Raw genomic sequence first — 13,341 nt, forward strand, 5'->3', positions numbered from 1 at the left:
ACAGTGATTGTTAGATTTATTTTCATTTTGACATTTGGCTATAGTAGCTCAGGATAATTTTTACCCCATTTCTTGTAGTATAATGTCCAGGCTTTGTTTTCAAGGAAACAAGATACTCTTAAATTATCACTTCTTGAGATTTTTTCTATGTCTTGTTTATCATTTCATATTTTTTATAATTTCAATTTTTTTCAAACTTTTGATTCAATATTTCTTACTTTCTCACTGAGTCATTGCTTTCTATTTGGAATTTTCTGGTTTTCAGGCAGTTTGTTACTTAGGTAAGATTTGCTCTTTTCTAAATTAGTTATTTTCTGTCCAGATCTTTCCCCTAGAACTTTTATTTTTTAATCTCTTCATTTCTTCTAGACATTTATGTAGTTCTTATGGAATATTTATTTTTCATTTTAAGTCCCTGTTTATAATTATTAGGGAATTATTTTCACTTTCTTGGCTTGATTTTTAGGGATATATATACATATATATATATATATATATATATATATATATATATATATATATATATATATATATATATATATATATATATATATATATATATATATCTACTGCTCAGGATGTTGTTTGATTTACCTGAATCGGGTCTTTGTGCTAGGTCCAGGCTTCACCCCCTGCTATTGTTTTGAGTGGAGTGATCAGAGCTGCTTGGTCTTATCCTGAGTCCCTTGGGTTCTTGAACTGACCCTTCATCTTCCCAGATTAACCATTATTCAGTCTGGTATAAATTTCAAGCTTTTGCTGACTTTAAGCTGTGGGAGCTAGTTGTTCTGGCTCTATTCAATCAGACTTTTGGTTAGAAATCCAAGGTTAGGACCTTGGGGAAACAGATTAGGCCTGCATAGAACCTTCTTGATAGCAAACTTTATATGGATAATCTTTATATGGTTTTTATTTCTGTACTTAGGTCAAACATAATAAATCCTATAAAGGACCTAGTAACGTCAGGTCTTAGCAGTTTTACCTCTTTGACTAATGTGAAGTGATTTGTATACTTCTGGAAATTGTGACGTGGGTCTTATTAACACTCCATTCTTCTGTTTTTATTGTGTGTGATTAGAAAGTAATTATTCTTTTTTGCTAAAACTGCTAATGTTACCAAGTCATATTAGGGCAAAAAAAGAAATGTGAATGAAGGAAGTCTGAGTCATCTAACTTTTTTTTTTTTTTTTTTTTTTGAGTACTATTTTCAGCACTTTTACCAGCTGATATCCTATTTTTGATTAGATTCAGTAGATGTGGCATAGTAGAAAGACTTCAGAATTTAAAGAATCCGGAAACCTGAGTTCAAATCCCAGCTCTGGCACTTATTTGTTCTGTCCATGGTCACACTAATTTCTGAGCTTCATTTTTCTTATGTATTAAAGAAAAGAAATAATAGAATTAGAATATTTATGGATGCTACTTATCTCAATGAGTTCTTGTAAGGGAAACATTTTAATAAAATGCTATATAAATGAGAGCTGTTAATCATTCAGTTAAAATTTTTTTTGGTAAACTTTTTAACTTTTATATTTTGAAACATTTTATTAATTAAAAGTCCTTTTGAGGAGCAGTTAGAAGCAAAGCACTGGACTTATCTTTAATGGAGTAGTCTGCATGTTTACCCTTCCTTTAGAATGGGAGCCCTTTGAATGAGGAAGGCCTAGGTTGGATTTTGGGTTTTTTTTGGCTTTTTTTGCATGGCCAGTATTTGAGCACAGTGCCTGGCACATAGTAAGTGCCTACACATAAGTAAATGCCTACAGAATTTTTTAGTCTTCTAGTCATTTAGCGAATTTGCTTTGTTGTTGACCTGTGTTCTTTGTCCTAGTTTATGATAAGAAATGAGTGCATTTTTAGGAACTCCTGCTGCTAATGTGGATTATTCAGAATTTCTAAGACTAAATTTTTTTCACTGATCTTAGGTACATGGAATTAAGTATATGATGATTAATTTGCAAATTTTATTCATGAGATTCAGTGGAATATGTTAAGAAAATGATCTTGATATCTTAAAGTAAGTGGCTTCAAGTTGACTTGTGATTTCTCTTTCTGCAGTGATACTAACTTTTTAAGATAAAAATCTTGGAGTTTTATTAGGGATTTAATAGTTCATCTTGTCCAATCCCTCTCTGATGCATGAATCCTTTCTGTAGTACTTTGGGCAAAAGGACCCATTCCTTGGTCATCCTTCCTCCCTTACAGAAATATGGAAATTATTACCTCCCAGAGCAACTCATTCCGATTTTTTTTTAACAGCTCTAATTGTTAGCAGTTTTTCTCTATATAAGCCAAAACCTTCCTTCCTTTAGCTTTCAGCCAGTCATGAGATCCTGCCCTACAGAGCCAAATAAAAACACGTCTAATTAATGCTTTTTCTTCATGACAGACTTTCAAACATTTGAAGACAGCTCTTCTCTCAGCTAAATAAAATCACCAATCATGGATGCCAAAGACCTTAGTGGTCATCTAGTCCAGTTCTTAACTAAACAGTCCTCTTTGCTTGTCCATCTTGCACTTGAAGACCTCTAGTGTTGAAATGATAAACAGCAGATTTAAATCATCAAGAACTTCTACCTTAGCTAGCTTACTAGCTGTGTGGATCCCTTAATTTCTCTGTGCCTCAGCTTCCTCATCCTTAAAATTAGACTTAGAATTAGACTTAAAGATCTCTAAGGTTTTTTCCAATTCTGTTTTCTGTAATTCCATTATGACCCATGATCTCCTAAAGCAGTCTGTTCTACTTATAGACTATGCTAACTATAAGGAAATATTAACATCTGCCTCTCTTAGGCTTTCACACATTGCCTTTATAATTTTGTCCTTTGAAGCAACAAGTCTAATCTCTTTTCCATATGACAATGAAATAATCACTCAACAAGTATCTACTAAGCATCTGCTATATGCTAGGTACTTTGAAAGCTACTAGAGATTCTAAAATAAATGTAAATGAGGGCCTGTCTTCCAGGGACTTATTTTCTAATGAAAACTTATATCTTATCCATATACTTATAAAATGGATCCAAAGTGATGAGGGTGCAGTTGGCATAGTAGCTGGGAGACTCAGGAAAGGCTTCCTATAGAAGTTACCTTAGCTGAGTCTTACAAGGTATCAGAGATTCAGAAAAGTAGAGGTGAACAAAGAAGTCTGGGTATGAGGAAAAGCCAGTGAAAAAAGGCCGTGAATACAGGAAATTGAGTGTCATTATGAGGAACAGTAAAAAGAACAATTTTATTGGACCATAGAGTATATGAAAGAAAGTAATATCTATAATGCCAGTGGCTATCTAAATCACCCAGCTAAAGAATACTAGGAAATGAGTGTGGACCACAACATAGCATTTGCACTCTTTCTGTTGTTGTTTGCTTGCATTTTTATTTTTCTTCCCAAGTTATTTTTACCTTCTAAATCCAATTTTTCTTGTGCAACAAGATAACTGTATAAATATGTATACATATATTGTATTTAACATATACTTTAACATGTATGTTTAACATGTATGGGACTGCCTGTCATATAGGGAAGAGGGAGGAGGAAAGTAGGGGAAGAGTTGGAACAGAAGTTTTTGCAAGGGTCAATGCTGAAAAATTACTTATGCATGTTTTGCCACAAAAAGCTATAATAATAATAATTTTTTTAAAAAGAGATTTAAAAAAAAGTAACATCTACTAAGGCTGAAAAGATGAGTTACAGCCAGACTTTAAATGCTCTGAAATAATAGATAGTCTATTGAGTGGAGAGGGTGAAATAGTCAGATCTGTGGTTTAGGAAAATCACTTTAGTGGCTCTTTGAAGGATGTAGTGGGGTTTTGAGAGACTTGAACCAGGGAGATCAATTAGGAGGCTATTACAGTAGTCCAAGGGAGAGTTAATGAGAGTCTGAATTAGTGTGGTTGCTATGTGGGTTGAAAGAACAGAATAGATTTAAGAGATATTATGGAGGTAGAATAGATGGGACTTGGCAACTAATTGGATATGTGAGGTGAGTCACATATGAGGAGTCAAGGGTGACACTGAGGTTGCAAATCTGAATGACTGTAAGAGTAGTAGTGCCCTTGATGGCAATGGGAAAGTTTGGGGGAAAGAAGTGAGTTTGGATAGAAAGAAAGCATTCTGCATTGGAAATGTTCAGTTTGAGATACCTATGGGATATACAGTTATATAAAAGCTTAGTAGAAAGACAGGGGCTAGTTTTATAGATATGGGAATCATTTTCATAGAGGTGATAATGAAACCCATGGGAGTTGATGAAGCCACTAAGTGAGAGAATGCAAAGGGAAAAGGGGCCACAGAACACATATGCATGGGTAATTTTACAGCACTGACAATTGCCAAGCCTTTTGTTCCAATTTTTCCCCTCTTTCCCCCTACCGCCTCCCCCAGATGGCAGGTTGACCAATACATGTTCAATATGTTAAAGTATAAATTAAATATAACATATGTATACATGTCCAAACAGTTATTTTTCTGTACAAAAAGAATCAGACTTTGAAATAGTGTACAATTAGCCTGTGAAGGAAATCAAAAATACAGGTGGACAAAAATAGGTGAATACCATTCTCTTATTGCAGTATAGTATTTGCTTAGCATTATTGATTGTTATGTCAAATTGTTGACTTATATTGATTTTGTAATACATTAAAACCCACAGGTCTTTTTTTGATAAGAATGTTGAGCCATGCCTATTTATGTAGGTGAATTTTTTAACTCAAATGTAGTTTACATTCATTCATGTAAAATTTAATGTTATTAGATTTGCTCCAGTATTCGAATTCATTTAAACTTTTTGGTTCTCCATGAAGGTTCCCTTCAAATTTGATACATTCTAAGCATTCTTCCAAATCATTAATAAAAATGTTATATAAAACTGCATCAGTAGCAGAATTCTGGGTTATTCTACTAGAGACTTCCCTCCAAGTTTGTAACAATCTGTTAATCATTCCCTTTTGGTTCTAGTCCTCAGTAAAATCCTACCTCCCAGAGGCTTTTCCAATATCTTTCTGAAATCACTTACATTATGTTCATAGCATTTTTCTGATATATCAGTCTAGTACACTTTAAAAAAATTAATTTCACATGGCTTCTTAATAAACCCACATTAACTTTGATTAGTCATTGCTTTTCTTCCTAACTGTTCACAAACCATGTCTAGATTTTCTTGAGGAATCAAAGTTACATTCACCAGCCTATATCTTGAAAATCTACCTTCCTTTTTTGAAAATTAGAACAGTATTTAACCAGCCTCAGTCCTCTAGCACCTCTCTTCTACCCCTTGACAGCTTAACATAAAATTCATGTATGTGCTTTGATGTTCTCTGGCTCCAATGGGGGAGGAGGAAATGAGACATTTTGGCCTATCCCTGTCATCTGCTCTGGAAAAAACTGCTCCTACAAGACGTGACTGGTGTGTCTCCTCCCCCAAATAGGATGCTTGGGCCTTGGGGCCATGGTTCAATTCTGGTGGCCGGCCCTTTAAATGTCCATCTGAAATTGTGGCTCCTCATGGCTTCTACGCTTGTCCTCATGGCTGTTGGGGAGGTGGTTCGGGTTTATCACTAGGGGGACTGGTGACCCCAGGATTGGTGGGCAGATCCCTGTGTTTTGTCCACAGGAGAGTTATGACATTCCATAAAACATTTTCAGATATAGGTGGTCCTGGTGCCTCCAGGGTCCAGATACCGTGATCTCCAGTGGCAGCTGCAAACCATCGCTGAGCACCCCTAGCAGGTGGCCAGGATGGCGCATCCTAGAATGATCCATCCCAACTCAGGTCTGGCCATAACTCCCACCCACAGACATGGTCTCAGCCTGACTGCATCTGCGGACCCAGATCGGGATGGATCACTTCTGTAGAAGCTCCATCCTCACTGTCCTGAGATCCTTATTAATTCTGTGAGGAGCAGCTTGGCCTGGGATGTGCTCATTTGTGCCCATAGAATGAAGTCTTGGAATGCCTGCCTTTTCTCTGCCTCACACTCTTTAGGTTCAAGTGTGTACAGGCCAGTTGTGTGAGGAGCAACAGCTGAAGACCCTCTAAAATGTCCTCAGGCTTTGCCTGGAAAGCTGGGTCTGAGCAGCATTGTCACCCACACACCCTCATAGAGAAGGTTCCACCCCCTCTACCTCCTCTGTCCATTCAGGTTCTGCTTACAACACATCCTTTTCAGTCAGCAGACTTCCTCACCTGTCTCCTCCATCGATGACCAGTATTAGTCCAGTGTTCTGGTGGTTTCCTATGTCTGCTAACAATTATTTTAGTGGGGAGAGTAATTCACTGCTTTGAGTGACAGGGAGCTTTTTTGCTGCAAGCCTAGCTGCATCCTCCTCAGTCCTATCCCAGCAGTCAGTCAGGACATCCATGAGCCACTTCCTATCTTTGGGCCCCATAAGGGCCTGTGAAATGACTGCAGAAAGCTAAGTGTTCTGATTTCAGTATTCAGTGCTTGCCCCATATGTCAGGCATTTTGCTAAACAGTGGGTATATAGTAAGAAAAAGAAAGACAGCTCCTGTCCTTAAGAAGCAGAATCTAGTCGGGAACAACATATAAGAGGAATCTGGAAAGGAGAGGGACATCAGAGGGTAGCTGGCATGAGAATATCATGCTCCAAGGAGGGCAAACCAAGCACAGTTGCTGATGGAAAGTGGACAGAATATTGGATGTCCGAGATGTACTAGCCATTTTTAATTCTGCAGCCAGACTGAAGATTGTTTTACTTTCTTATCATGATCCATTATTATCTTTTTGGCACTCCAAGCAAGTTGTTCCTTATACCAGTGAAATCACAGGTCTCATTTCTCCCTCTAGCTTTCTTTTCTTCTCTAAAACAAACCTAAAGTTTGGGGCAGCTGGGTGGCGCAGTGGATAGAGCACCAGCCCTGAACTCAGGAGGACCCGAGTTCAAATCTGGTCTCAGATACTTAACACTTTCTAGCTGTGTGACCCTGGGCAAGTCACTTAACCCCAGCCTCAGGAAAAAAAAAAAAAAAAAAAAGAAAGAAAAACAAAACAACAACAAACCTAAAGTTGGCAATGTGACTTTTAAATTTTTTACTTTAGGAGTCAGTTTCTCCTTATTAATCATAGAAAGATCTGGAATAGTATTTGCCCTTATTACTGCCCTGATGGTATTGCTACCATCTTTTGAACAATGAAATGATCATTAAGATAATAGGAAAGTTTGTTAACTACTTAGCTATTACCTAAGAAAAGAATTCTAGCAGATGTTCAGCATGTTGAAGTCCTCTACAGTTGTATCTTCACTCTTATATTATGTACTCTTGTTAGACCAATGGTATTTTTTTTCCAAATTCATTATTCATTTCTTCCTCCTGGTTAAGTATCCTTTTTTATACTCTCACTTCAGTCTTTTCTGTTTCTTTTTTCCATTGATCCTTACCCAAATGTTCTGTCACATTTTCCTTCCATTTTGTATATTTCTGTAAAGTAATCTGTTCTCTTAAATAAACAGCACTATAATTCCCTTTAATCTTTTGCATATATACATTGGGAGAGAGACTTTTCTCTTTAAGAGTTCATTATACCAATGAAATTCCAATTTAAGGAAGCAAGTACCAGTGAAACTTACAGTTGGATCTACTCCCTCGAATTAAAAATTCAAGTTTTATTTGCCTATACTATGATAATTTATGTATGATTAAATTTATTCTTGTCACTATGCCTTTTTTCCCCTCAATAGTATTTTATTTCTTCAACTATATATAAAGATAGTTAACATTCTTTTTTCCCCCTGAGGCAATTGGGGTTAAGTACCTGGGCAAGTGCCCAGAGTCACACAGGTAGGAAGTGTTAAGGGTCTGAGGCTAGATTTGAACTCAGGGTCGTCCTGACTTCACAGCTGGTACTCTAGTCATTGCGCCACTTAGCTGCCCTTTAACATTCATTTTTGTAAGATTTTGTGTTCCAGATTTTTTCCTCCCTCCCTTCCTGACCTTTCCCCTTCCCAAAACAGCAAGCAATCTGATGTACATGTACAATCCTTTTAAACAAATTTCCATATTTGTCATGTTGTGCAGAAAAAAACTATTAAAAAAAAAAGCAAACAAACGAAAAGGTGAAAATATTATCCTTTGATCCACATTCAGTCTCCATAGTTCTCTCTCTCTGAATACAAATGCCATTTTCCATCCCAAGTCTGGTGGAATTGTCTTGGATCACCATATTGCTGAGAAGAGCTAGGTCTGTCATAGTTGATCATCACATAATCTTGCTGTTATTATGTACAATATTCTCCTATTTCTCCTTATTTCACTCAGCTTCAGTTGATGCAAGTCTTTCTGGGATTTTCTGAAATTGGCCTGCTCATCATTTCTTATACAATAATAATATTCTATTACATTCCTATAACATAACTTACCCAGCCATTCCCCAATTGATGGGCATCTAAATCAATTTCTAGTTCCTTGTCACTACAAAAAAAAAAAAGCTGCTACAAACTTTTTTGTACATGTGGGTCCTTTTCCCTTTTTTTTTTATCTCTTTGGGATACAGACACAATAGAAACTGGTCGATCAAAACGTATGCACAGTTTTGTAGACCTTTGAGCCTAGTCCCAAATTGCTCCCCAGAATTGTTGGATCATTTCACAACTCCACCAATAATGCATTAGTGTTTCAGTTTTCCCACATCCCCTCCAACATTTATTATTGTCTTTTCTTGTAATCTTACCTAATCTGAGAAGTATAAAGTAGTACCTCAGAGTTGTCTTAATTTTCATTTCTCTAATCAATGGTGATTTAGAGCAATTTTTTCATATGACTATAAATGGCTTTAATTTCTTCCTCTGAAAATTGTCCTTTTATATATCCTTTACATGTCCCTATTTCTTAAACATTTTTTAGATAACATGATGATTTAACATCCTTTCACTCACCTTCACCCCCAATCCCATCTTATTTGGATGTATTCCAGGTAATTCTTCTAAACTGTGATACTCAGAATTGGGCATGACCCATATGTGGTCTGATCATTACTGAATATGGCAGAAATGATTATTTTCACCAAGTGCTATCTTTTTACTAGGTTCTTTTTGCTTACTTAAGTGAATTTTGCAATGTATTTCCTTTATGTCCGCCTTATTTATTTATTTATTTATTTATTTATTTTTTATTTGTGTTCCTGGCAGCTGGCAACTCCAGTTCATTCCATCTGAGTTCAGGGGCCAGTTGCCGAAACCTTTTGCCCAGGGACCAATGGCCACACGGATTGTTCCCACTGATATGAATGACCAGAACCAAGAAGAAACATCCAGATATGTAAGGGCAACATTTTTCTTTTATTCCTTTGAAAGGACTTGGATGCCTAAATTTAAAGTGTTTATGAAATGGGGATTTCTAAGCATGCAGACTTACACCAAGAAACCTCTATTGTATAAACATCATTATTTTGTTTTTGAACTGTCTTGTTCCTTAGTTTGTTCTTTGTAAAATATACAACCTAATCTTTATCCCTCAGTTGAGTAAGCCTGTGCAAGGGGCATACTTTTTTTTTTTCTTTTTGAAGCAATCTTTTACTTATTTTGAATTCTGAAACCCTTATTTCATCCCTGTACCTACTAAAAGATACTTGAGACCTTTAGATTAGTTCTGCTTTTGACTTATTATCATGCTTTGGTTTGGGGAGATCAAATAACAATTGAATATTATTTTCATGGGGGCTGCTCTGGGACAGTTTTCTTAAACTTCTTATCTTGATTCAAGATAGGCATCCATGTTTAATTTATTTCTCTTTGGACATGTTGACATCTTAATTTTAAAGTTCAAGTACTGAAAGAGATAAGAAGAACAAAAAACACTCTTCTTGGATCCCAGCAAAAAGGGAAAAAAATATTTTATAGGCTTATTAGAAAGCATATATTTTGGCAACTGGTCTGTTGTAAAAGCATTGCATAGCCTAAATGTCAAAATGTTTCTGTTAAGGTTCTGAATGTTATCTGCGGGAATGTTAAAATTCTGGCATTTCCAATTCCCCAACTAAGAAATACTGCTGCCTTATCTTATGTCTTCTGTATTGGAAGTGGGCATTCTTACACAAAACCCTCGTATATCCTGAAGAGGGAGACTTTCATCAACTTGTGAAGGTGGTCATTTTTAATTCACAGGCCTGAGACACAATTTGTATCGATGGATTAAGCAGCATCACCAGGTTTACTGTTAAAAAAAGATACCTTCCAAATCACTATTGATCAGAGAAATGCAAATTAAGACAACTCTGAGGTATCATTACACACCTGTCAGATTGGCTAAGATGACAGGAACAAATAACGATGAATGTTGGAGGGGGTGTGGGAAAACTGGGACACTGATGCATTGTTGGTGGATTTGTGAAAGAATCCAACCATTCTGGAGAGCAATCTGGAATTATGCCCAAAAAGTTATAAAAATGTGCATACCCTTTGACCCAGCCATACTACTACTGGGCTTATACCCCAAGGAACTACTAAAGAAGGGAAAGGGACCTGTATGTGCCAAAATGTTTGTGGCAGCCCTTTTCATAGTGGCTAGAAGCTGGAAGATGAATGGATGTCCATCAATTGGAGAATGGTTGGGTAAACTATGGTATATGAATGTTATGGAATATTATTGTTCTATAAGAAATGACCAACAGGAGAAATACAGAGAGGCTTGGAGAGAATTACATCAACTGATGCTGAGTGAAACGAGCAGAACCAGAAGATCATTATACACTTCAACAATGATACTGTACAAGGATGTATGCTGATGGAAGTGGATTTCTTCAACATAGAGAAGAGCTAATCCAATTCCAATTGATTAATGATGGACAGAACCAGCTACATCCAAAAAAGGAACACTGGGAAATGAATGTAAACTGTTATTTTTACCTTCTGAATCCAATTCTTCCTGTGCAACAAAAAATTCGGTTCTACACACATATATTGTATATAGAATATACTGTAATATATTTAACATATATAATATGACTGCTTGCCATCTGGGGGAGGGGGTTGGGGGAGGAAGGGAAAAAATCTGAATAGAAGTAAGTGCAAGGGATAATGTTGTAAAAAATTACCCATGCATATGTACTGTCAAAAAAATGTTATAATTATAAAATAAAATAAAAATTTAAAAAAAAAAAAAAAGATACCCCAAAGCTGTCTTCCTTTGGCTTCAGTCTATGAAACCTCTTACTGTAAGGTAGATTATTGTTATGGGCCAGAACTCTGAATTTGAACAAAGATTATTACTAGGTTCTAAGTGGAATTGAGGAGACAATGGTTATCTAGTTTAGCATGGTGCTTAAATAGTTCTCTAAGTTCAATATGATTGATTTAATCTTACAACAAATAATGGTTTCCTAGTGATACAATGATTGGTTTATACTCAGTGTGGAGCACATAAGCAGGGACTGAGAGCCACAGAGGAGAAGCTCTCAGAGCCAAGGGGATTCATTTCCACCTTCAGTCAGGCTCCTGATGGCAAATTCTCCTCCTGCATTTCTCCACTGAGACCAAGGGCAGTCTGAAAGGCTTTCCAGCCCCAGGAAGGAGATGATAAAGGATTTGGACCTTAACACCTGGCTGTCCTTGGGTGATTACTGAACTGAAAAAAGAAAAATCCAGAGACTCCAAGGAAACAAAAGAACATTACAGATTATTTGTGTCTTGGTGTAAGAGGTTGCATGGAATAGTGGAGAGAGCTCTGAATTTAGAATCAGAAAATAGTTTCAAATCTTGGCTTGCTACCTGTTTAGCTTTGAGCAAATTAAATGACTTCTCTGGATCTCAGTTTTTTTCATCTATGAAATAAAGGAATTAAGCTAGATAATTTCTAGGCCCCTTCCAGCTAAAAATATGTCCTGTGATTCAGAGTTTATCAGATTCTTTCCAAAGATCAGGTTTTGTGGTTAAAACAAATTAATAATAAATTTAATATGAAGATTTAAAATTTTCAAACCCATTGGTCTTCTTTCTTTGGAAGATTTATTTAACACTAGGAAACACAGTACAAAAGTCTCTTTAAACAGGTTTTTAAATTATGTGGACACAAGAGGGATTTTTTTGGGTGGCATACTTTCAAAGCTTGTATTTTAAAACATCCTGCTGGATGTGATGGCTTTTTGTTATCATTAGCTTATGTCTTAAGATTCAGTATGCTCATAGAAGGTGAATTTAATTGTTAACATAAAAGGATAAAAATCAAGATTTCAAATAACCTTCATAATTTTGATTTTGGCCAACTTCTTGTCAGATCCTTTGAAACTGTCCTTGTAATTTAGCTGACAAAGATCTCACTAAGAAATAGCATTTTTCCCTGCTCTTGTTATTAGTATTATTTTTAATTTGCAATTTCTTCTGCAGATTAAGTGAAGATTAAAAGGAATCTTTTTAAACCATTTTGTGAAGATTAGTTTAGCTAAAATTCAGTAATATAATCCAGAAATCCACTTACCTGAACATATATAAACTGTGAATGAATGGATAAAAGCACTATTATTAACCCTTTTGCACTGTGGAACCTCTAACTCTTCTCCTAGGTTACCTCATGAACTGTCCATGACATGTGACCCAAGTATAGCCTGAAAGATAGGCCGAGAGTGCAATCTATATTATATATTAACAAAACTTTATAACAAATTTTTTAAATTAATTTTATAATTATAACATTTTTTTTGACAGTACATATACATAGGTAATTTTTTTTTTTTTTTTTTTTTTTTTTACAACATTATCCCTTGTACTCCCTTCTGTTCCGAATTTTTCCCCTCCTTTCCTCCACCCCTTCCCCTAGATGGCAGGCATTCCCATACATATTAAATATCTTATGGTATATCCTAGGTACAATATATATGTGCAGAACTGAATTTTGTTGTTGTTGTTGCAAAGGAAGGATTGTATTTGCAAGGTAAAAATAATCTGGGTAGAAAAACAAAAAAAAATGCTCACAGTTTACACTCATTTCTCAGTGTTCCTTTTCTGGGTGTAGCTGATTCTGTCTATCATTGATCAATTGGAATTGGATTAGCTCTTCTCTATGTTGAAGAAATCCACTTCCATCAGCATACATCCTTGTACAGTATCATTGTTGAAGTGTATAATGATCTCCTAGTTCTGCTCATTTCACTTAGCATCAGTTGATGTAAGTTTCTCCAAGCCTCTCTGTATTCCTCTTGTTGGTCATTTCTTACAGAACAATAATATTCCATAACCTTCATATACCATAATTTACCCAACCATTCTCCAATTCATGGACATCCATTGATTTTCCAGTTTCTAGCTACTATGAAAAGGGCTGCCACAAACATTTTGGCACATACAGGTCCCTTTCCCTTCTTTAGTATTTCCTTGGGATATAAGCCCAATAA

The 13,341-nt window shown here is 35.9% G+C and overlaps 1 protein-coding gene across 2 annotated transcripts in view; it reads left to right on the forward strand.

Moving 5' to 3' along the window:
- The window catches only part of ALG9 (ALG9 alpha-1,2-mannosyltransferase), a 128,096-nt gene that overhangs the window by 57,412 nt on the left and 57,343 nt on the right, over positions 1-13,341 (forward strand). For both annotated transcript variants that reach the window (XM_074304281.1, XM_074304282.1), the window contains exon 13: positions 9,146-9,275. In XM_074304281.1, coding sequence (XP_074160382.1) covers positions 9,146-9,275 — 130 coding nt within the window. The remainder of the gene's footprint in view (positions 1-9,145; positions 9,276-13,341) is intronic.

Source organism: Sminthopsis crassicaudata, chromosome 3, assembly GCF_048593235.1.
Source record: "Sminthopsis crassicaudata isolate SCR6 chromosome 3, ASM4859323v1, whole genome shotgun sequence".
NCBI classification, from domain to species: Eukaryota; Metazoa; Chordata; class Mammalia; order Dasyuromorphia; family Dasyuridae; genus Sminthopsis; species Sminthopsis crassicaudata.